Consider the following 25,776-nt stretch of genomic DNA (forward strand, 5'->3'; position numbering starts at 1 on the left):
ATTTTTGTATTTTTGGTAGAGATGGGGTTTTGCCATGTTGGCCAGGCTCAAACTCGTGGCCTCAAGTGATCCACCCGCCTCAGCCTCCCAAAGTGCTGGATTACAGGTGTAAGCCACCGTACCCAGACAAAGAGTAGGGATAAATTTGAAGTGGAAACCTAAATGGTAATTCCTAGGAAATCCTATATGTGTAAGGTTTCTTGAGAAATTGAAAAAGTATGTTTGAAAGACCTGTTTTCCACACTTTGGACACAATTTGTCCGAATAAACAGCAGCTTGCCCATTTGTTCAGTCATAGGCAAAAACGGATGGTAGCAATTATAATGCCTGTCTTCAAAGATAAGAAGAATACATAGTATTGTCTCTCCCTTCATCTGGAGAAGGGTAGTTCGTGTCTTTGAAATTCATGATTTATGATCGGTATTCTTTTATCATTTAATTTAGTGCTTTTCCACTTCTAGTCTTTTTGAATGAATGTATATTGCTTTGTCTCACTGATGCTTACTTTTCCTAAACAGTATGTGTTAACATACTATGTGGTAGCTAATTATGCATTCCTCTTTTAAAAGCTTAGAAAAACTGCTCAACATCATTAGTTATTAGGGGAATGGGGAATATGAATCAAAACCACAATGAGTTACTACTTTATACCCACTAGGGTGGCCATACAATAAGTATTGGCAAGGATGTTGAGAAATTAGGACCCCGATACATTGCTGGTGAGAATGTAAAATGGTACAGCTGCTTTAGAAAACAGTTTGGTAGACTGGGTGCAGTGGCTCATGCCTGTAATCCCAGCATTTTGGGAGACCAAGGTGGGGGGATCACTTGAGGTCAGGAGTTTGAGACCAGCCTGGCCAACATGGTGAAACTCTGTCTCTAATAAAAATACAAAAATTATCTGGGTATGGTGGTGTGTGCCTATAGCACCAGCTACTTGGGAGGCTGAGGCAGGAAAATCACTTGAACCCAGGAGGCGGAGGTTGCAGTGAGCTGAGATCATGCCATTGCACTCCAGCCTGGGTGACACATTGAGACTCTATCTCAAAAAATAAAGTAAAATGAAATAAAATAAAATAGATAAGATAGATAAAGTAAAATAAATAAAATAAAATTTGGTAGTTCCTCAATAAGTTAGGCATAGAGTTACTGTATGACCCAGCAATTCTACTTCTAGGTATAATACCCAAGGGAATTGAAAACATGTCTACACAAAAATTTACACAAGAATGTTCATAGCAGCATTATTAATAATAGCCAAAAATTAGAAAAAACCCAAAAGTCTATCGGCTGATGAATGGCTAAAGTATTGGTATGGTCATGCAATGGACTATCACTTGCCAATAAAAAGGAATAAAGCCCTGATACATGTTACATGATGGTTGAACCTTGAAAACATGAAAAGTGAGATAAAAATAAGACACAAAAGACCACATGATATATGATTTGGTTTGTATGAAAGGTCCAGAATAGGAAAATCCGTAAAGATAGAAAGTAGATTAGTAGTTGCCAGGGGATGGAGTGGGTCATACAAGGAGTGACTGCTAAGAGGTACAGGGTTTCTTTCAGGCTGATTAAATGCTTTGGGATTAGATAATGACAATAGTTTTGCAATTTTGTGACTATACTATAAACCACTGAATTGTACACTTAAGCGTGAATTTTATGTATGTCGATTATATATCACTTTAAAAAGTATAACAAACAAAACTTATAAAGCAACTTTGATAAGAATATTCTGTGTTACTGGTATGTATTAGGTTTCAACCCTTCAGAGACCAAGATTCGAACACCTGATGGGAAAGTGTGGCAGGAGGCTGAGTTTCAAAACATGAGTAGAGAACTGTATCGAGATTTAGCACTTCACTTTGCAGGTGAGAATAGAACTTTCTTATGTTTTGAGTGTCATACATGCTCTCTAATTTATAATATTTACATATAAAATTGTCACCAAACTAACAATATTTTCCTTCTGTAACTGCACGGCTTACTGAAGTTGTAGTGGTTTGAGGCATAAGGCTCTGTTAGCCTCTAGACTCAGCTCCAGGGTTAAAATTAGCTTACATGGTTAATGAGACAGAAACTAGGCTATGTTTAAACTGAGGGACTTTCAGAGTTGGGACTGCCTGATTTGAAGGAAACATAGCAGAATTTAGTTGAAGTTTACTTCTGCTTAGGCCTCTGAGATCTTCGACGTAGTAATTTGTCAGGCAGCAGATAAGATACTTACTTGAGAGCAAGATACCAAAATAAAAATAATTATTATAGGAAGGGAATAAGTTAGGAATTGTAAGTAAAAGGAACCCATGGAAGACTGGGAGAGGGTATTAGGAAGGTCATACTAATAATGGTACTACCTACCGAATAGTATGAGCTTGGGCAAGATGCTGAGTGGTCTTTTGTATTTTTTACAGTTGAGGAAATGGAGGCTCAAAGAGTCTCCTAGGGTTGGATAGAGTAGTTAAGAATGGAAGCCAAGATTTGAAACCAACTGTGATTCTAAAGTGTGAGGTCTTTGTAGTAAGGCCTCATAAAGCTTCTACTAATACATTTCTGTGGCATTAAGTGTCCAATCCAGTTTTCTTGCTATTATTATACAACAACACTCAATTCAGAAATTTTTTTCTCATGTGGAAAGGAAGAATAATGTAGTAGTTAAGAGCAAAGATTTTGGAATCAGCTTTCAAGGGTTCCAGTTCTGCCTCTGTCACTTATTAGTTGAGTATATTAGCTGTGTTACATAACTTCTCTTTATTGGTTTTCTCATCTGTAAAATAGGAATAATAACAATATATCTCATAGGATAGTATCATTGTAGACTAGTAAACTATGTCAGAAGACTTTCATATTCTGCCTTCTCTCTTGTTATGGTAGATGAACTATGATGTGCCTAGCTAAGACTCACCCATCTGCTTGTGTTTTAGATTCCATTTGCTTTTATGTATTTAAGGATGTTACTTCAGCCCTATTGCCTTTCTTTTGCATCATCAAGTTTTCCCTCTCTACCAGGTCATGCTCATCAACATACTATGTGATAATGTGCTGTTATATCAGTCATCATAAAAGAACCCCTCTTTTGGCCTTACTTTTCTCCAGCTGCTGCCCTGTTTGTTTCTTGTGTTCAGCAAAACTGCAAAAAGTTGCCTTATGCTCATTGTCTTCAATTTGTCTCCTGTCTTTCTCTTAAATCCTTTCTATAGGTGTTTGTTCCTATTTATCAAGATCATCAGTGACTTCTGCATTGCTAAATGCAATATTTAATACTAATTTGTTATCATGATCTGTCAGCAGCATGATTGATCACTTCTTTGAAACTGTTCACTTGACATCTAGAATACTTTAAGTATCTGGTTTTCCTCCTAAATCTAACTATTATTTTTCAGTTGTTTTTCCCTAATCATCAGGATGCCCTGACCTCAGTCCTCAGTGCTTGGGCAGGCAGGCTGTCTGGCTGGCTGGCTTTCTTTCTTTCTCCTCTCTCTTTTTTTTTTTTTTTTTTTTTTTTTTTTTTTTTTTTTTTTTTTTGAGACGGAGTCTCGCTCTGTAGCCCAGGCTGGAGTGCAGTGGCCGGATCTCAGCTCACTGCAAGCTCCGCCTCCCGGGTCCACGCCATTCTCCTGCCTCAGCCTCCTGAGTAGCTGGGACTACAGGCGCCCGCCACCGCGCCCGGCTAGTTTTTTTTTGTATTTTTTAGTAGAGACGGGGTTTCACTGTGTTAGCCAGGATGGTCTCAATCTCCTGACCTCGTGATCCGCCCGTCTCGGCCTCCCAAAGTGCTGGGATTACAGGCTTGAGCCACCGCGCCCGGCCTCTCTTTTTTTTTAAATTTCTTTTTTTTTTCTTACCTTCCCCCCTTCCTTTTCTTCCCTTTCTTTCATTTTCTGTCTCTCCAATCCCCCTCCCTCTACTCACTCTATTTTTCTTTCTTTTTTTAAAGCTTGTCTATATGCACACAGGACAAATTAGTCTCAGGTCTTTAAATGTTCCCTGTTACTAGTGATTCCCAAAGTAATGTCTTTGGCCCACACTTGCCCTGTGAATTAACTTATATCCAGCTGCTACTTCCATGTCTCCCTTTGGATGTATAATAGATTTCTCAATCTAAATATATCCAAAATGGAACTAACTAAATAAATGTGGTCATGATATACCCTTTAAACCTGCTATTCTGGTAGTGTCTCCATGTCACTTAATTATATCCCTTTAATTGTTCAGGCCCCCAAATCTTGTCACTCTTGAGTATCACATCCCCGCCTCATATTTTGTATGTAATATTGTCTGAAATATACTTAGAATGTAATCACTTTCACTACTTCTATCACCACCACCTAGATCGAGAGCACCATCAGTTTCCTATCTGGATTATTCTGGTAGTCTCCTCACTGGTCTTCCTCTATCTGCTCTTCTTCTAATGAGTCTATTGTCATCATAACTTGCTAAAAATTAATTTAGATCATGTTGCTCCTTTGTTCATAATCTCTCAAAACCTTCCATCTCACTCTTGAGTGAAACCTGAAATTCTTACAATGGCCTAAATAGCCCTGCATGATCTGGCCCTTAGTTATGTCTCTGACCCTAGTTCCTACTATTCTTTTCTTTGTTCAGTCCACTCACACTGACCTGCTTGCTGGTTTTTTTTTTAGATACTAGGTATGGTCCTGCTTTAAGGCCTTTACTTATACTTATTTCCACTCTGTCCAGAATGCAGAACTCTACACATATTTTAAAGTACATTTATTCAGATCCATAATTGAGGTTAATTTTTTAAGCTTAACATGTGTAATCAGTTTATTTCTGCAAGTTGGATTTTTAAAAAATTAGTAATAATGTATGTATAAAATACCTTGACATGTTTTACTAGCATCATCATAAAGCCTTAATTTAAGAATATTTTATTGAGTATTTTGTAAAGTTTTTATATAGAAATTTCTAAATGAAATAGGAATCTGTGAGAGTGCGCACCTCTGAGATTCTATAAAATGCAATGATCCTGACTTGGAAAGCATTTGTGAAACTAAGTAAATTTCTCAAGAGTTTCTTAGAAGAATAAATAAATAACAAAGGATTGGAACCCAATAGTGGAGTAGTGGTAATCTTTAGATATTTTCCAACTCCTTTTTTCCATAAAAGGAGTTGATGTTTGGTATTATATGGGCCATAGAAATAGCCTCAATGTACGTTTCTTTTTCCCTTCCTGCAGCATATACTTTACACTGATTTTTCCTATAGGGGGAGGATAAGTAAGTGAGTGAGAATCATTGTTATATTTGCTGTAAATGTTTCTGCTTTTCAGATGATATTTCTATAAAGGAGAAACCTGCTGAAAAAAGTAAAGAGAAGAAAGTAGTCAAGCCAGTACGAAAAGTCCAGAAAGTAGCACAGTTATCAAGTACAGAATGCAGAACAGGTTAGTTTTCTCAACATATCCATCCTTTTTTTTTTTTTAAATTGATTAATTTTTTCATTATACTTTAAGTTCTGGGATACATGTGCAGAACGTGCAGGTTTGTTACACAGGGTATGCACGTGCCATGGTGGTTTGTTGTACCCATCAACCCATCATCTGCATTAGGTATTTTTCCTAATGCTATCCCTCCCCTAGCCTCCCAGCCCCCGACAGGCCCCGGTGTGTAATGTTCCCCTCCCTGTGTCCATGTGTTCTCATTGTTCAGCTCCCACTTATGAGTGAGAACATGCGGTGTTTGGTTTTCTTTTCCTGTGTTTGTTTGCTGAGAATGATGGTTTCCAGCTTCATCCATGTCCCTGCAAAGGACATGAACTCATCCTTTTTTATGGCTGCATAGTATTCCATGGTATATATGTGCCACATTTTCTTAATCCAGTCTATCATTGATGGACATTTGGGTTGGTTCCAAGTCTTTTCTATTGTGAATGGTGCTGCAGTAAACATACATGTGCATGTGTCTTTATAGTAGAATGATTTATAATCCTTTGGGTATATACCCAATAATGGGAATGCTGAGTCAAATGATATTTCTAGTTCTAGATTCTTGAGGAATTGCCACACTGTCTTCCACAATAGTTGAACTAATTTACACTCCCACCAACAGTGTAAAAGCATTCCTATTCCTCCACATCCTCTCCAGCATCTGTTGTTTCCTGAATTTTTAATGATCACTGTTCTAACTGGCATGAGATGGTATCTCATTGTGGTTTTGATTTGCATTTCTCTAATGACCAGTGATGATGAGTTTTTTTTCATATGTTTGTTGGCTGCATAAATGTTTTCTTTTGAGAAGTGTCTGTTCATATCGTTTGCCCACTTTTTGATGGGGTTGTTTTTTTCTTGTAAATTTGTTTAAGTTCCTTGTAGATTCTGGATGTTAGCCCTTCGTCAGATGGATAGATTGCAGAAATTTTCTCCCGTTCTGTAGGTTGCCTGTTCACTCTGATGATAGTTTCTTTTGCTATACAGAAGCTCTTTAGTTTAATTAGACCCTATTTGTCAATTTTGGCTTTTGTTGCCATTGCTTTTGGTGTTTTAGTCATGAAGTCTTTGCCCATGTGTGTGTCCTGAATGGTATTGCCTAGGTTTTATTCTAGGGTTTTTATGGTTTTAGGTCTTACATTTAAGTCTTTAATCCATCTTGAAGTTAAATATTACTGTTACCAAATTTCTCATTGTTTGGCACATATGAAAAATTAATACATTTTATGTATCGTGTGTGTGTGCACGTGTGTGTGTGTGTGTTAAGGTGTAATTGACATAAACTGCACATATTTAGAATGTATAGTTTGATACATTTTCATATTTTTATACATCCATGAAACCATTTGTTCACCATATGTTCATCAACGTACTGAACACATCGGTCATCCCTCCAATTTTTTTAATGATTATTTTTAATATAAGTTAACCAGATTAAAGGTAATTTTTAGGTTGTGAAATTTATATACAAGGGGATTGTTTCTGAATGTCACTAAATCCTCTCACTTATTCTCAAAAGATAATAAATGTTGCACATCAGAACTGTGGTGTTCCATCCCATTATTGGTCAGGTGGAACTCTGAATTGATCAAGGATAGAAAGAAGATAATTCTCTAGTTCCATAACATTTTGGCCCTCATCCAGGTTGCCCAGATTTATGACTAGCTTTGTTCCTTTGGTAAATGAGCTAATTTTAGTGTGCCTTGGTTTTCCCATATGTAAAATGGGAAAGCAGTAGTATTTATCCCACAGGGGTGTTCTGAGAACTAGGAGTTAATACCCAAAAACACTCATATGCCTGGCACATGATAAGGACTCAGCTGTTAGCTATGACTCCATTAATAATAGTAATTTTATTTCTGGCCATATTGAAAATGGCTATTTAGAATGTCATATTCATCTCAGTGAGTAATTTGGGCCAAGAGAATGGAGAAAGTTGGGAACCTGTCACTATCAATTTAGAGACATTCTACATTCATTCATTCATTCATTTATTCTACAAATATTAATATTTTTGAGCATTTGCTGTATGTGAGGTACTGTGCTGTACTAAACTTAGACAATACATTGGTAAGCAAGATGCATCTAACCGCTACCTTCATGGAGCTTATAGTCTTGTCAGGAAATAGATATGTGGTTACAATAAAGTATGATGAGTGCTGCGGTAAGAGGTCACAAGATGTTATGAGAACACCAGGGCAGAACTGACGGGGTGCTGGTTTTTGATCAGGCATCTGTTTTTCTAGTCATACGCTAATCAGTAGAATGGCGGATAACACATTCTGTGACACCCATTGTTAACTTTAGATGTCATAATAGAGTGACACTTGCTATATACAGATAAAAAAATAAAATGTTACAAAAACGTGAGTTATCTGAGCATTAACAATTACATTTTATTTTACTTTATTTTTTGAGACAGTCTTGCTCTGCCACTCAAGCTGGTGTACAGTGGCACAGTCTTGGCTCACTGTAATCTCCGCCTCCTGGTTCAAATGATTCTCGTGCCTCAGCCTCCCGAGTAGCTGGAATGACAGGCATGTGCCACCATGCCTGGCTAATTTTTGTATTTTTAGTAGAGATGGGGTTTTGCCGTGTTGGCCAGGCTGGTCTTGAACTCCTAGCCTCAAGCAATACTACTGTCTTAGCCTCCCAAAGTGTTAGGATTACAGGCATGAGCCATTGCACCCAGGCAATAATTACATTTTTAAAAAGTATTGTGTTTCATGTGGCATTACGTAATACTGTTTTCAGAAGCGTAGTTTGAAATGAAGCACAGGGACCACTAAAACTTATGAACACTGATCTTGAATTGTATTCATCCAGTTTTGTGGTAGGCTAATTCTCATATATGCACTGTGGCAATGAGCTAGATAGAGAGTCATTAAATGTGCTAAAGCTGTATTAATAGTTTATGTAGTGGAAGTCCTTTTTTTTTTTAAAACCAGTGACTGTGTGTAACTCTTCCAGAAAGTTAGAATTTAGAAATAATCCCTCAACATATTCAGATGCCAAATGTATAAATAACTACCCAGTGTATTCATGGTTGCTTGTTTTTGATTCAGAAAATCAGGCTGAAATTGAAGAGAAGCCTATTCTCTCATTTTACATAAGAACATAAAGTTTCTTATAAATAGATTGAACAGTATACTTAAAACCCTTTAAATATTTTAGGTCAACTGTATAAGGTTAATAACAAGGTGCAAAAACATTTCTAAAGTAAACAGCACACATTAAAACTCACCTTTTTATAATTGATGTTTTTATTAAAATGATACTTCCATTTAAACTTACAAATTAAAGCCCTTTTTAAAGAAACTCTAAATGGAATGTCTTTTATTATAAATACAATAAAATAGCATCACAGACAGCTGGGAAAATAGAAGAAAACAGATAAAACCACAATCCAGACTTAAATAAAGAACAAGTATTACTTTGTATGTTTCCTTACATTCATTTTAAAATTATAATAGTATGTTATGGTAATCACTGTTTATGTAAATTTTTTTGTATATGTAAAATTTCATTGATTTTTGCATCTTCTCGGAGGAACATTTCTGTTGTTTCTTATGAAAATTGCGATTTGTAATGGCCACACAATATTCTAGTAGAAATAGTAATTATTCACCATTATTCAGTATTTAGTTACTTCTGATAGTATAAAAATGATACAGTCAACATTTTCATTTATTTTTTTCTTTCTTTTAGATTATTTATATTGTATAAATTTCTGTTTGTTGGATCATTGATCAAGGGGAATGAATACTGTTGGGGTCCCTGACACATAATCTCATGTTTGCTTTTTTTTTTTTTTTTTTTTTTAAAGAAACTATACCCACTTATATTTCAGCAAGTAATGTATAGGCAGAATGATTTTATTATAATTTTATCAGCATTGGCTATTAATGTAAAAATGTTTATAATAATTTAATTAGGCTTGAAGTGCTACTATTTCTTCCTTCCTTTCTTTTTTTCCTTCCTTTTTTTTTTTTTTTTTTTTGGAGTCAGGATCTCACTCAGTGTCCCAGGCTGGAGCACAGTGGCGTGATCTTAGCTGACTGTATCCTTGAACTCCTGGGTTCAAGTGATACTCCCACCTCAGCCTCCTGGGTAGCTGCAACTACAGGCATGCATCACTGTACCCAGCTAATTTTTTTTTAATCTTAATTCTTTGTAGAGACAGGATCTTGCTGTGTTTCCCAAGCTGGATTCAAACTCTTGGCCCCAAGCATTTCTCCTACCTCAGCCTCTCAAAGTGCTGGGATTACAGGCATGAGCCACCAGGCCTGACCTTTATTTCTTATCTTATTTTGCATTTAAACACTTTTATTCCATGTTTTTTTTTTTTTGTAGTTTCTATTTTGTAAACAGTCTTTTATTTCATTTTTTTTTAGTCACTATTTTGAGATGATTGCTTAATTTTTAATTTCTTACATTCTGAAGCTAATGGATGAAAATCCTTTTTTCTCCTGGTAAACAGTTGTATTTATTGAATCACTTATTTTTTTGAATTTTTGTGATGTGAGGACCTTTTAAAATGATTATACTTTTTAAATGTTACTGTTTTGTACATAGAAAAGTGGTGTGTACTTTTGGTATATACCTGTAAAATATAATGTGAAAGTCCCTGTAATACCATCCCCTTCAAAAGTAATCATTGTTAACTCTTTGTTATATGTTTCCTCAAAAGTTTTTACATGTTCTTTGATTAAGTCTTTCTTTTTTAAGCAAACGTATTATTTTATCGTGTGCCATGTATGGTGCTAGATATTTGTAAACCAAACACTTGTTGTGTGTTAAGACATATTTTTGTTTTGTCAAATTTGCTGCCTTAGTTCTTTTTTTTGAGATGGTGTCTTGCTCTGTCGCCAGGCTAGAGTGCAGTGGGGTGCGATCTCAGCTCACTGCAACCTCTGCTGCTTGGGTTCAAGCGATTCTCGTGTCTCAGCCTCCTTGGTAGCTGGGATTATAGGCACCCTCCACCACGCCTGGCTAATTTTTTGTATTTTTAGTACAGACAGGGTTTTGCCATATTGGCCAGGCCAGTCTTGTGCCTTAGTTCTTGAGGTTTAGGAATCATTATTTGGTACTTAACTTTCAAAGCATTTTACATTTATTTCAGATGTGTGGGTAAATCAAGATATAAACAAACGGTTAACTGACTTGGGGAGGTTAGGGTTTAACAATATCATTATTTGTAAATCTTTTGACCTTGACAGATAAGCATAAGATTAATAATAAAACCCGTATGGTTGAGTAGATACACTTCTTACAATTAAAATTTAAATTTTAATTTCAGTGCAATGTATTTTTTTAGGTAGTAGTCATCTTATAAGTACATCTTCGTGGCGAGATGGACAAAAATTAGTAAAGAAGATTCTGGGACCTGCACCCAGAATGGAGCCAAAACAGCGAAGAACAGCATCAAGTGACAGAGGTGGAAGAGAAAGAACTGTTAAATCTGGTAAGTAGCTATAATTAAAATTGTTGAGAAAACAATTAAAAATTGCTATCAAGTACTTAGAGAAGGAAAATGTACTCTTAAGAATGTGTTAGGACTTTGCTTTATAATTTTGAATGTAGCTCAAAAAAGAAAAAAATGTTCTATTGGGCTTGTTTATGGATAATATCTGCATAGAGGTGTTATGTTCATCTTTATGAATAATTTTGTTTATGTTGTATTAATTTCAATTAGCTGTCATTGTGAATATGAAAGCATTATTTTAATGAAATCATATTAGACTTTTAGGGACCTTAGAGAGAATCAAGTCCAACCTGGTTCATCCCAACATATTCAAGCAAACATGTACAAACATTCACAAGGTTGGATTTTTTTATTTGACAGATTAGGGAAACAGGCTCCGAAAGAGAAGTGATTTTTCCCATGGGTATGTAGTCAGTGGGTGTCAGACTTGGTGGCAGAACTGTTTAGTTTGACCCTCAAGTCCACTGTTTTTCTCCTATCAAAGTTTCTTGAGTGAACACTATTTCAAATAACTACTTTTTTCATGAACACTAATTTTGGGAAGTGAAATAAATACTCATATGCCAGTTTTTCTTTTTAGCAGCCAAATTTGTTTCAATTTAATGTGAACTTCTGGAATGGATTCAGTAAGATGCAGTTGCAACTATAATTTGGCACATAGAAGTCAATACTTTGTATTTGGGCCTCTTCACTTTTATCTAGCTTGTAAATACGCTCATGTGTATTCTCAGTCTAAAGCCATGTTACCAGATATTTTGATGATAACATGATTTTTTTTCCTGAATATTTTAAGTTTTTCCATCCTTCACTGGAGAGTTGTAGAGGCTTAACATTTATTCAACAAAATATTTACTGAGTGCCCACTACATAGTAGGCACTGCTGTAATCTCTTGGGCTTCAAAATAAGCAAAATAGACCCAATCCCTGGCTCTGTAGAAGCAGCATTCTAGTAAAAGGAATCATTATATTCTTCATATGTTTCTTGCTAAACTTTGCCCATTTTCTCTGGAAATAGGGTAAAATACACACAATTTTAAGAATATTTGAGCATTTGTTATATAGATGTTTAAAAATGTAAATGTGATCAGATGAGAGACTAATGCTAATCTTTTCCTTATATTAACGAGAAATACAAAGTTTCAGAAATCCTTTGATAAACTTGTCTGAACGTAGTGCCATTTCATGTAATTATGAAATGGGTCAGTGTTGTAGAATTTTCAGAAAAACTAATATTTTCAGTGCCATTATTATTTGGCATATGCAGTCTGGTCTTTGCAAAGCTTTAAAAAATATATTTTTTAGGATTATTAAGACATTTCCATTTCCTTGCTTCTCATTGGGATGCCTTCCACTAAAAAGACTGTTGACGTTTTTAACAGCCTTTTGAGAGAAATAGTAACATTAAATATGTATATGAGAGAGAAATCGAAATGCTAAATATTCATAACAACCATAAGAGCTATCCTTTTTTTCCAGAAATATTTCCAACTGTATTTAAAAACAAACCAAGGAAATAACAGTTTTCCAGAAGACTGAGATTCTTTTACTGCTAAAAAGGGAAGCTTTTCTTTCCTTTTATAATGTTCTTCAGAAGACTATAGGATATTTGAATTTGAGTTTAAGTTAAAATGAAATTCTCTAATTTTCTTGTTAATGCAGTTAAATCTTAGGAATGAGTATAGAATTTCAGTATATCACTAACAGTTCATACTTTGCAGGGGGTCACATTGGAAGAGCAGAATCTGATCCCAGGTTAGATGTTTTACATAGACATCTTCAACGAAATTCAGAACGTTCGAGAAGTAAATCTCGGTCTGAAAATAATATAAAGAAACTAGCTTCATCTCTTCCAGATAATAAGCAGGAGGAAAATACTGCCTTAAATAAGGACTTTTTACCTGTTGAAATTCGTGGCATTCTTGATGACCTACAGCTAGATTCTACAGCTCACACTGCAAAGCAAGATACTGGAGACTTACAGAATCAGAAGTCATCAGCACCAATACACGCTCCTAGGAGTCACAGCCCAGTAAAAAGAAAACCTGACAAAATAACAGCTAATGAGGATCCCCCTGTTATTTCTAAAAGGCGCCACTATGACACAGACGAGGTACGACAGTACATTGTTAGGCAGCAAGAGGAAAGGAAGAGAAAGCAAAATGAAGAGAAGAAGGCTCAAAAGGAGGCTACAGAACAGAAAAACAAACGATTACAAGAGCTCTACCGGAAGCAGAAAGAAGCCTTTACTAAAGTAAAAAATGTGCCTCCTTCTGAGCCATCAGCAACTAGGCGACTACAGGAGACTTACTCCAAATTGCTACTAGAAAAGACCTTGCTTGAAGAGCCATCTCATCAACATGTTACGCAGGAAACACAGGTAATAGTAGTGACATATATAAAGGAGAGTCGTTCATGGTTAGGAAATGCTTATTTGCTATACTATGTAAACATTACCCATCATTCCTAGTATGCTCAGATAATACTAATAAAAATCGTGGCCTTCATGAAGTGTATTAAATATGGGGAGTAATGTGATAAATGTGATGGAAAATAAAAGCTGAAGTAAGAATTTCCTACAGTGATTGTGACTGATTTATTTTCCTCTCATCATTGCTATTAGTTAAATCCCTGCATAGTTTTCATTGTAGTACTGAACAAATACAGTTGACCCTTGAACAATGTGGGGATTGGGGTGCCAACGCCTTTGCAGTTGAAAATCCACTTGTAACTTTTGATTCTCCAAAAACTAATTAACTAATAGCCAACTGTTGACCGGAAGCCTTATAACATAATGTTGATTAACACATATTTTATATGTTGTCTATATTATGCACTGTATTCTTGCAGTGAAATACACTAAAGAAAATGTTATTAAGAAAATCATAAGGAAGAGAAAATATATTGACTATTCATTAAGTGGAAATGGATCATCAAGGTCTTTATCCTCGTCATCTTCATGTTGAATAGGCTGAGAGGAGGAGCAAGAGGAGGAGTTGGTCTTGCTGTCTCAAGGGTGGCAGAGGCAAAAGAGGTAGAGGTGGAAGTGGAGGTAGGAGGTGTGCACCACCATGCCTGGGAAATTGTTTATATTTTGTAGAGACAGGGTCGCACTGTGTTGCCCATGCTGGTCTTGAACACCTGGACTCAAGTGATCCTCCCACTTCAGCCTCCCAAAGAGCGTGGCTCCCTGTTGGATTTTAGATGGCGTTTAGCTATTAGTAACGTTTGTTTTTAAGACAAAATAAATTTTAATTGGTTTTGAGAAAAAAACTCGTACATTTTATGATCTTTGTAGAGCTGAGGTGACTTAATGTTTTTCTTAGGTGCTACCTGAATATATCTTTGTGATAAAACTCATATAAATTTGATGTCCTTTTCTCCTAGGCCAAACCAGGGTATCAGCCATCTGGAGAATCTGACAAAGAAAACAAAATACAGGAACGTCCCCCAAGTGCGTCTTCTAGTAGTGACCTGTCTCTCTCGGAACCTCCACAGCCTCTTACAAGGTAAAAAGGGAAGAATGAAAGATGATTAAGATTCTTTCTTTTCATGAAATTTAGTGGAGTAGTCTGTGTTCAGTGAATTTTGTTGACCTTTGTGAACAAGAGGGCAGAGAGGTTTATTTAGAAATTGGTTCATATCTTCTGAAATTTAAGCATAGTGCACATCTGTACTTACTGTATGCCCTAGGCCAGTTGTTCAAATTTTACCTTTTAATGTAAATGTCAGTTTCTTTTACAGCTGGAAGCACTCTTGCCTTTACAATAAAAGTGTGTTGGATGAATGAATGACAGTGAAATTTTAAAGTGTTTGTGGTTAATAATTTTCAGACAGGATTTCTGTATCCACTGCTATTTAAGATTTCTTCTTATGTGTAAGAACAATTTATCCATTGTACTTTCAAGAGCTACCTTTGGATATGCTTGTGAACATACTAATAAGGACTAGGGAGGGATCTGATTTGATTTCAGATAGTCAACAGACTATTTTACCTTAAATTTTCTTAAGAAAATTTTTTTTGCTGTAATATATTGTTTACAATAAAGTAAACAAAAAAACTGAGTTTGGAAGTAAAGGTGATGTTTAGATTACGTGGTTATAAATTATACTTTGTAATAATAACCATTTTGGAAAGGGAAAGATTTTGAAATTCTTTGAGAATGCATAAATAGAAATCAAAATCACTATCCCTTGGGTTATGGTTTTTTTTGGAGACAGGGTTTCACTCTCTTGCCCAGATTGGAGTGCAGTGGTCAATCTTGGTTCACTGCAACCTCTGCCTCCCACACTCAAGCGATTCTCTTGCCTCAACCTCCTGCATAGCTGGGATTACAGGCATGCGCCACTACCACCTGGCTAATTTTGTGTTTTTAGTAGAGACGGCGTTTCACCATCTTGGCCAGGCTGGTCTTAAACTCCTGACCTCAAGTGATCCACCCACCTCGGCCTCCCAAAGTGCTGGGATTACAGGCGTGAGCCACTGCACCTGGCCCGCATAGTCCTTTTTTTACCTCATTGTCCCTAGAATAATACTGTCAATAAAAATAGCTAACATTTATTAGTGTTTCTTAGGTTCCAGGCAATGATCTAAGTGCTTTGCATATATTATCTTACTTAACCCTTGTAATTCCTTAAGTTAGGTACTGTTGTTATTCCTGTTTTACAGAAGAGGTAATTGAGGCCTAAAGAGCCTTCTCAAAGGTCAAAACATTAATGATAGAGATAGGCTTTAATTTAGCCAGTGTGACTCTAGAAGCCTGTGCTTTAACTACTCTATATACTACTCCCCAAAAGTGAAATATTTCATATGCTTTGCTTAAGGTTCTAAATACATTTCAAACTTTAAGTATAAATAACATTTTTGTTTTGAATTTGAATGCTTTTATTTATTTATTTACTTATTTTTCTAAGTGTCATCTCTGGAGGCGATTGAATGCTTTTAGATAGGTGATACTTTCTAGTTCACCTCAGTCCTATTATTGTTGTCAGACATACCCTGGTATATTAATGTCTCCAATTTTTACCTTTCTCTGAATTTCCTTCTAATTTTAAACAAGTTATCCAATATTAGAAGCAAGCCAAACACAAACAAATCTAGTATTAGACCATACTACCTTGTATCAGTTCCTCGCTTTTCTTTTAATATCCAACTTCTTTGACTTGTGATGTCTAACTTATTGTGTCCACTTTCTTGCTACCCAATTCCTGAGCTCCCCCATTCCGTTAGCAGTTTTAGCATAACTTTATGTTTAAAAGCATGCTACTTTTTGCTTAAAATTTGGCATTTCTTTTCCTTGCTCTTCATATCCTATTGTGTTAGCTGCCTGGAAAACTCCAGATTCCATATCTGACCTTGAAAACTGAAGATCCAACTTAACAGTCACTTTCCTTGGCTAGCAGAGTTAATTACTTCTTCATCTATACCCTACTGAACTTTTAATATCTTTGTTTTAGTATTTGTGATGTCTTATTTTAGCTGTTTGTTTATTAGTCTGTCATCCCTGGTAGATCTTGAGATCCTAAAGTATAAGAATTAAGCCTTTTGGCCGGGCGTGGTGGCTCAAGCCTGTAATTCCAGCACTTTGGGAGGCCGAGACGGGTGGATCACGAGGTCAGGAGATCGAGACCATCCTGGCGAACACGGTGAAACCCTGTCTCTACTAAAAAGTACAAAAAAACTAGCCGGGCGAGGTGGCGGGCGCCTGTAGTCCCAGCTACTCGGGAGGCTGAGGCAGGAGAATGGCATAAACCCGGGAGGCGGAGCTTGCAGTGAGCTGAGATCCGGCCACTGCACTCCAGCCTAGGCAACAGAGCGAGACTCCATCTCAAAAAAAAAAAGAAGCCTTTTTACTTGTTTTTAATTTGGAGACAGGGTCTTGCTTTTTCACACAGGCTGGAGTGCAGTGGCATGATCATAGCTCACTGCAGCCTCAACCTCTTGGATTCAAGTGATCCTCCCACCTCAGCCTCCCAAGTAGCTGCGACTGTAGGCATGCACCGCCATGCCTGGCTAATTTTTATTTTATTTTTTTGGAGATGAGGAGCTTGCTATGTTGCCCAGACTGGTCTTGAACTTCTGGCCTCAAGTGATTGATTCTTCTGCCTCAGCCTCCCAAGTAGGTAGGATTACAGGTGTGAGCTACCCTGCCCAGCTCAGGATTAACTGGATTAAGTATATCCATTTTTGTCTCCTATTTCTCTACCATCAACATAGCACCTGCTGTAAAATTGGCATTCTAAATACTTGAATTTAAAGCTCTTGGATTTTTATTCATCAGTATCTTTTATATTATAACTTCCTTTGTATTCCCATTACTACCAGCTTAGTTTAGGCCCCAGTAACCTCACGCTTTGCATTTGTAATAGCCTATATTCTAAGGCATAGAATCTGTGCTCTAGTCTTTCTTCCTTCATTCTAATGACATGCTTTTCAACTTCTTATTGTCCTGGTTACCCCCCTTCAGATGACTTATTTTAATCCAGTTGCAGAACTTTACATTTTATCCGTATTAGTTTGGTTTAAGATTGCAGCCTATAAAAATAAATTTGTCTCATAATTTGGTCATTTGTTGGGTCAGCCATGCCTCCCAGCTTTCTGTCATCTGCAAGTTTGATAAGCATACCTTTATGTCATCATCCTAAAATAATGGACAAGACCAAGGACAAAGCCTCATGTTGTTGTCCTTTTTTTTTTTTTTTTTTTTTTTTTTGAGACAGAGTCTTAACTGTGTCTCCCAGCTGGAGTGCAGTGGCACGATCTCGGGCACTGCATCCTCCACCTCTCGGGTTCAAGTGATACTTGTGCCTTAACCTCCCAAGTAGCTAGGACTACAGGCACATGCCACCATGCCCAGCTAATTTTTTTGTATTTGTAGTAGAGATGGGGTTTCGCCATTTTGCCCAGGCTGATCTCAAACTCTTGGCCTCAAGTCATCTGCCTGCTTCAGCCTTCCAAAGTGCTGGGGTTACAGGCATCAGCCACTGTTCCTGGCCTGTTCCTCTAAGGGTCTTCTTAATAGTTGACGTCATCCTGTAATCTCTCTGTAGTATCCCTTAATATAGAGGAAGTCTATGGTCTAGAGATATAGGTAAATACACATAATGTTGTTTAGGACATCTTTATTCTGTTTCTATACTTAATGGATACCCTACCCTGTATATTTATATTTATAGTTGCATATTTATAGTTGGCACTCACAGTTTTGCATTTAATTGTTTCACATTCATTAATTTTTCACAAGTATTAGTAGGTTATAATAACCTCCCTGTTTAGCATGTACATTGTTAAACGTAAGTGTTCAGCATATAGTAAATATTTGTTGATTAGAATAATCTATATCATGTCTACATTAATATTTAGCAATTTTAAGCATTTCTCTTTTATGTAATGTTATTTTAAAAACTATAATCAGTATTGTAAGGAATTTTGTTTATAGAATTTTAACGATCTTATTGCCTTCTTTTAAATACTTTTTTAAAAAATATGGCATCTTAGTTGAAAAAAGCAGTTTGCAAAACAGTATATATGGTAAAAATCCCATTTTTGTACAAACAATACCACCAAAACATAATGTACATATAGAAAAATGTTTGGAAGTATATAATTCTAAATGAAATATTAACAGTACCTCTTTTTTATTGTTTTGCTGAATGATCTTTATCTTTTTTATGTTTTTTGTCTGTCCTTATTTTGTTGCAGTGCATACTCACTACTCTTATAATCAGACAAAAACAAAACTTTTTTTAAATGATGGTTTAGTTAGCTAACATATTGTGACTTTCATTTCCAGGAAAGACTTGACGGAATCTACATGGATGCAGCCTGACAGATTGAGCCCACAAGTTCACCATTCTCAACCACAGCCTTTTGCTGCAACAGCTGGAAGTTTACTCTCCCATCTCTTGAGTCTAGAGCATGTAGGAATTTTGCATAAGGATTTTGAATCTATTTTACCAACCAGAAAGAATCATAATATGGCTTCAAGGCCATTAACTTTTACACCTCAACCATATGTGACCTCACCAGCTACTTATACAGATGCCTTGTTAAAACCTAGTGCCAGTCAGTATAAGAGTAAACTGGATCGTATTGAAGCCTTGAAAGCAACAGCTGCTTCTTTGTCCAGCAGAATTGAAAGTGAAGCCAAGAAATTAGCTGGGGCCAACATTAACTATGGGTCAGCATGGAACACTGAGTATGATGTGCAGCAGACACCTCAAGAAGATGGACCTTGGACCAAGGCTGTAACTCCACCTGTGAAAGATGATACTGAAGATGTTTTCTCTGCCAGAATTCAGAAGATGCTGGGAACCTGTGTATCTCATGCAACTTTTGATGATGATCTTCCTGGTGTAGGCAATCTCAGTGAATTTAAAAAGCTTCCTGAGATGATAAGACCTCAGAGTGCCATATCAAGCTTTAGAGTGAGATCCCCTGGTCCCAGACCAGAAGGGCTACTGGCACAGTTATGTAAAAGGCAGACTGACTCTTCTAGCTCTGATATGCAAGCCTGTTCTCAAGACAAAGCCAAAATATCTCTTGGTTCCAGCATAGATTCAGTCAGTGAAGGGCCTCTTCTTAGTGAGGGGAGTCTCTCCGAAGAAGAGGGAGACCAGCATGGACAGCCCCTTTTGAAAGTAGCAGAAATTTTAAAAGAAAAGGAATTTTGTGCTGGAGAAAGGAATAGTCATGAACCCATCAAAGAGTTTCAGAAAGAAGCTGAAAAATTCTTGCCACTTTTTGGGCACGTAGGTGGGACACAAAGCAAAGGGCCATGGGAAGAATTGGCAAAGGGAAGCCCACATAGCGTCATTAATATTTTTACAAAATCCTATCAGTTATATGGAAAAGGTGAGAAAAATAAGTATAACTTGTACTATTTGTATATTAAGATGAATTATAGTTTCTGTACAAGATATATACTTTAGTACACATTTTTCATTGAGTGGATAATGGAGACATTATTGTCCATATTAGTCATCTTCTAAATTTCCTGCAAGCCTCAAATAGAGTATTAGTAATTGAATCTTTAAGATTTCATTTAAAAATTGTTATTGTCATAAAATAATAGTTGACTGGTAGTTGTAGAAATTTTTATCTAGTTCAGAGAAATTCATAGATGATGTTCAAGATTGGATATATATCACATGTATACTACATTTTCTGTGACCATAGTTATGTACTTCTATAGAAACTAAGTATAAGCTGGGCACAGTGGCTCACAACTGTAATCCCAGGACTTTCAGAGTCCAAGACAGGCAGATCACTTGAGGTTAGGAGTTCAAGACCAGCCTGGCCAACATGGTGAAACCCCGCCTCTACTAACAATACAAAAAAAATTTAGCTGGGTGTGGTGGCATGCACCTGTAATCCCAGCTACTCGGGAGGCTGAGGCATGAGAACCGCTTGAACCTGGAGGCAGACATTGCAGTGAGCTGAGATCATGCCACTGCACTCCAGCCTGGGCGACAGAGCGAGACTCCATCTCAAAAAAAAAAAAAAAAAAAAGAAAGAAACTAAGTGTATTTCTTACCACAGTGGTGATTTGTGAATTCTTGGGAATATAGCAATCAAGAATTGAGAGGGATAACTGTAGTAACATTTATTTCTAATATGAAAACAACTCTATTAATGTTTGTTAAAACTAGTTTGAATAGCAATCAGACTTTGAACAGTAACGTAGCTATATATTTGATTCCTGAAACAATGACTTCTAACGTTCCCTTCTTATCCCTGAAATCCTGTAACATGGCTTTCCTTTTCTATGATGGACTCAATTCCCTCAAGTCCCTTTCTCTATCCTTCCTGCTATATTTGGAATCTGCCCATTTTATAGTAACATTATCTTAGAATTTCTGGATCGGAGATTTCCCCTCTGTATAGTGAATGTATTTCATCTGTTCTTCTTATGCTCAACTGGGTATCACATTGCTTTTTCCTAGAATTCATATTTAGGTATTTCTTAATGGTCTTGTATAGACCTTCATATGCTATTGCTTTCTTTTGTTTAGCCACATTTCTATTAGTGGTAATTTTAAATTTGTTTTGATTTGAAAGTTATTCTGATTTCTTTTGATGAAAGTAAAGTGCTTAAATCAACATCTTTTTTTATAAGAAAATTGTTTCTTCTTAAATTCTATTAAATGTTCATTAAGATTTTATAGTTAAACTAAAATATTTAGAGATGAAATGAGAATGAAATGTTATCTGCAATTTGCTTTAAAATAGTCTGGGGGGTGGTAGATGAAGGTAGTAGGAGGTTTATTTGAAACTAGATTGCTGATGTATTGGTCATTGTTGAAGCTGGATGATGAATACTTTGGTTTCATTATACCAATCTCCCTGTTTTTATGTATGTTTTAAATTTTCCTCATAAAAAGCTTTAAAAAAGTATCGTTGGATATAAAGGTAAATAGAAAAGAAGCACTATTAAAGGAAACTAAAATGTCCCTAAGCCCATATTGCTAATCTCCATGTATGGGATGCTTTTCTTACAGTTTCTTGATTTTCATTTTTAACCATGTTTCAATTATTACTTTTGTCAGGGTTTGAAGACAAGTTGGACAGAGGAACATCAACATCACGGCCTTTGAATGCCACCACAACTCCTCTAAGCAGTGTTTCATATGAAGATGATTTTGTCTCCTCTCCAGGGAGTGGGACTTTGACAGAAAAAAAGTCAACTCTTGAACCTCAGTAAGAAAATATTGGCAATATGGAATAAACTCTGAAGAGTGAGAAAATGTACAAATGAGAACTCTGGTCTGAATATTAGCAAAGTTTTGCTTGTTTAAAGATACATATAGAGGCTGCACATCGTAGTGGAAATCCCAGGGCATGGGGCTCTGGATCCAGACTGCCTTTGTTTAAATCCAGGCTCTCCTGATTATTAGTTGTTTGTATTTATGCACATTACTTAGCCATCCTGTGCTTCTGCTTCCTTCTCTGTGAAATGGGGACATTGATAGTACCTGCCTGCCTCATAGAGTTGTTATGAGTATTAAATGAAATATAGTGAGGCTGAGGCACGAAAATTGCTTGAACCCCTGGGAGTTGGAAGTTGCAGTGAGCCGAGATTGCACCACTGCACTCCAGCCTGGGTGACAAAACTAGACCCTATCTCAAAAAAAGAAAGAAAAAAATAAATCACATACTTAGAACAGGACCTGGCACATAGCAAGCAGAGTATAGGTTATTAAGTCAGTCCATGAATTCCCAGTAGAGTATTGGAGTATTGGGAAATTAGTCCATGGTATACTAACATAAAAAGCTTGAGAAATGGTTTTCTGTGATAGAATTGAGGAAGATCAGATAGATACGTGACTCCACGGTTCCAAATAATAAGTAATTTTCTTTATAATCAAGAAAACATTGAAAAATTTGCAAAGCTTTGAAAAACAATAATTATAATGATTATAACATCTGATCATTATTGAGCACTTAGTGTGCAAGACCCTGAAAAGACTGAAAGACTTTACCTATATTAACTCATTTTTATAATAGCCTGATGTGGAAAGTATTGTTGTTACCGTTTCTGTTTTAGAGAGCAAACTGAAGCAGAGGTTAAATTACTTGTACATAGTCACATAGTAAGTGAATCAGACTTTGTTGGAGAGAATTTTCTCCCTATATTTTGCTACCGTATACATTTATCTGTAATTATTCATACTTAATATCATCTTTTTCAAATATTACAAATTGTAATCCATGTAAAATTATTAGGTAATCTTATAAAAATTAGTTAAATGTAATTAGATTAGTAGGAATAGGTATGAAAATTATATGAGAAAAAGCATAGTTTTAAGTTTTGAGCTCTAAAGAAAATATCAAATTTTTAAATAAAAACTTTCAATGATTTAATTATGGTGACATTTAATATCACCAATCAATATGATTTGATGCATTTTATTTCCAGGTAGAGGAAGAACATGTTAAGTTATTGTTCTCCATAAGATTATAAGAGGAGAAATAGTTATAATTAATAAATTATAAATTTGAATAGAAATTGAGGCCATTCCAGTATTCAACATTATATACTTTTCTCTGAATATTAGTTTTTATTGGTTTCACTTACCTGAGATTTTTCTTAGTAACAAGTTGAACCATAGGGAACAATCCAGGTTGATGGTGGTTAAAAAAATCAATAATAAAGTGGAAGCCGTCTTTGATTGTAGTTATATTCTCCTAGTGATTAAATAGATTTTGTAAATATCTTTAATTTAGCTGTGTTGTAAGACTTTTCTTTCTAGAACTACTATTATTTATTCTTTGACAGTAGCACTTCAGGCCCTCAGGAGGACCATTCTAACAGAAAGTCTGCCTATGATCCTTCCTCTGTGGATGTTACCTCCCAGCATTCATCAGGAGCCCAGTCTGCTGCATCATCTCGTTCATCTACTTCTTCTAAAGGAAAGAAAGGAAAAAAGGAAAAGATAGAATGTAAGTGGAATTCCACATGGTAACTTTTTCTCTTACCAATGATTTTGTTGTAGTAATCTAAAGTTGTGATTTGATCCCATAAGAAGTTAGAATTTCTTACAGTAATTAACTTTCATATTTGTCATTATAGTAATACCTTTTGATATATAACATTATGAATCTTTTCCTTAATACAAAAGGAATACATTTGCAGTGATAAAAAATTAAAAATTAGAGATAAACACTCTTCAAGGAAAGACAAATTTCCTTTGAGCCTTCTGTTCAGAGATTAGCTACTATTAACATTTTTGATGTATACATAAAATTATACACACACGACTTTATTTTAAAAACAAATGTAAATAATTGCTTTGCAGTTGGGTTTTTAAAAAAACTTAATAGTATATACATCTCTGAGTATCATTAAATATAATACCCAGATTTCCTTATCTATAAGGTAGAGATAATAGATACTTTATATGGTAATTTTCAAGCTCATATGAAGTTAAGGGAGATAATGTGTACATTCTGGTACCCAGCACTGTAGCTGACTCATTGGCGTTCAGTAAATATTTTTGAGTGATTGAGATACCCTTCAATGTCCTAATTTCTACTCTTGGCTTAAATTTGCTCCATAGGCCTACGGAGACGGATAATCACTGTATAAAGTGATTAGGCAAAGGCTTTGTAAACTCACAGGATGGTGTCTAGCTATGGGAATGATTTTGCTTCTTGCTTCCAAAAATGTGTTTTCTGGAAGCTGGAAGCTGTCATTCTCAGCAGACTAACACAGGAACAGAAAACCAAACACCGTGTGTTCTCATTCATAAGCGGGAGTTGAACAATGCAAACACACGGACACTGGGAAAGGATCATCACACACTGGGACCTGTCGGGGTCGGGGGGCAAGGGAAGGGAGAGCATTAGGACAAATACCTAATGCATGTGGGGCTTAAAACCTAGATGATGGGTTGATAGGTGTAGCAAACCACCATGGCACATGCATACCTCTGTAAAAACCTGCACGTTCTGCACATGTATCCCAGAACATAAAATAAAAAATAAATACATAAAATAAATCCTGCTTGTTCAGCTAAAAGGCTTCAGGGGGTGGAAGGAACAGGAATAGGAGGAAGACATCAATAAATATAGAAACCTGTATTTTAAAAGTAAATCACCTCTAGTTCTTTCTCTTAGAGATAACGGATGTTAACATTTAAACCAGCCTGGCCAATATGGTGAAACCCTGTCTCTAAAGGTACAAAAATTAGCCAGGCATGATGGTGGGTGTCTATAATCCCAGCTACTCGGGAGGCTGAGGCGGGAGGATCGCTTGAACCCAGGAGGCGGAGGTTGCAGTGAGCCGAGATTGCACCATTGCACTCCAGCCTGAGCGAGACTCCGTCTCAAAAAAAAAAAGTATTTTATTTATTTCATTTTATCTTATTTATTTTGCAGAGACGAGGGCCTCACTTTGTTGCCCAGGCTGGTCTCAAACTCCTGGGCTCAAGCAATCCTTCTGCCTCAGCCTCCCAAAGTGTTGTGATTATAGGCATGAGCCACTGCCCTCTGCCTATTTTAATTGTGGTAAAATATACATAACATAAAATTTATCATTTTAACCATTTTCAAATACACAGTTCAGTGACATTAAGTACATGCACATTATTGTTGCAAGCATCACCACTGTCTCTCCAGAAATTTTTCATATTCCCCTACTGAACTCTGTACCCAGGAAATAATAACTCCATTCCTCTGTTCCTCAGTCGCTGGTAACCATTCTTGTGTTTTCTGTCCCTATGAATTTGACTACTCTAGGTACTTCATATAAGTGGAATAATACAGTATTTGTCTTTTTTATCTGGCTTATTTCACTTAGCATAATATCTGACTCACCGTTCATCTATGTACAGCATGTATCAGAATTTATTTTTATTGCTGAATAATATTCCATGCTGTGTATATGCCATATTTTGTTTGTCCATTAATCTGTTGATGGACATTTTGGTATTTTCCACCTTTTAGCTATTGTGAATGATGTTGCTATGAACACTGGTGTACAAATACCCTATTTGAATCCCTGCTTTAACCCAGATACAGAACTGCTAGATCAAATGGTAATGCCATGTTTAATTTTTTGAGGAACTGCCATAATGTTTTCTATAGCAGTTGTACCATTTTACATTCCCACCAGCAATACACAGGGTTCTATTTTGTCTACATTTATGCCAACACTTCATATTTTCTGCTTTTTTGTTAATAGGACATCCTAATGGGTGTGAAATGTTAACATTTTTAGTAAGAGTCCTTCCAGACAATTTGTAGGCACACACAAATAGGAAATTTTATGTGTATGGGATCACATTTTACATGCAATTTTATTCTGTCTATAGGGTATGGGTATCTTTTTTTGTCAGTAAATAT

General features: G+C 36.1%; 1 protein-coding gene across 6 annotated transcripts in view; it reads left to right on the forward strand.

Moving 5' to 3' along the window:
* Positions 1 to 25,776, forward strand: part of LOC105484936 (centrosomal protein 350) — a 160,477-nt gene that overhangs the window by 50,560 nt on the left and 84,141 nt on the right. For 5 of the 6 annotated variants that reach the window (XM_071076405.1, XM_071076394.1, XM_071076414.1 and 2 more), the window contains exons 7-14: positions 1,761 to 1,874; positions 5,294 to 5,407; positions 10,767 to 10,913; positions 12,653 to 13,311; positions 14,319 to 14,440; positions 18,725 to 19,785; positions 21,480 to 21,630; positions 23,210 to 23,373. In XM_071076405.1, the coding sequence (XP_070932506.1) occupies positions 1,761 to 1,874; positions 5,294 to 5,407; positions 10,767 to 10,913; positions 12,653 to 13,311; positions 14,319 to 14,440; positions 18,725 to 19,785; positions 21,480 to 21,630; positions 23,210 to 23,373 (2,532 nt within the window). The remainder of the gene's footprint in view (positions 1 to 1,760; positions 1,875 to 5,293; positions 5,408 to 10,766; positions 10,914 to 12,652; positions 13,312 to 14,318; positions 14,441 to 18,724; positions 19,786 to 21,479; positions 21,631 to 23,209; positions 23,374 to 25,776) is intronic. The other variant, XM_071076412.1, reaches the window with a different exon arrangement.

Source organism: Macaca nemestrina, chromosome 1 (assembly GCF_043159975.1).
Source record: "Macaca nemestrina isolate mMacNem1 chromosome 1, mMacNem.hap1, whole genome shotgun sequence".
In the NCBI taxonomy this organism is placed as follows: domain Eukaryota; kingdom Metazoa; phylum Chordata; class Mammalia; order Primates; family Cercopithecidae; genus Macaca; species Macaca nemestrina.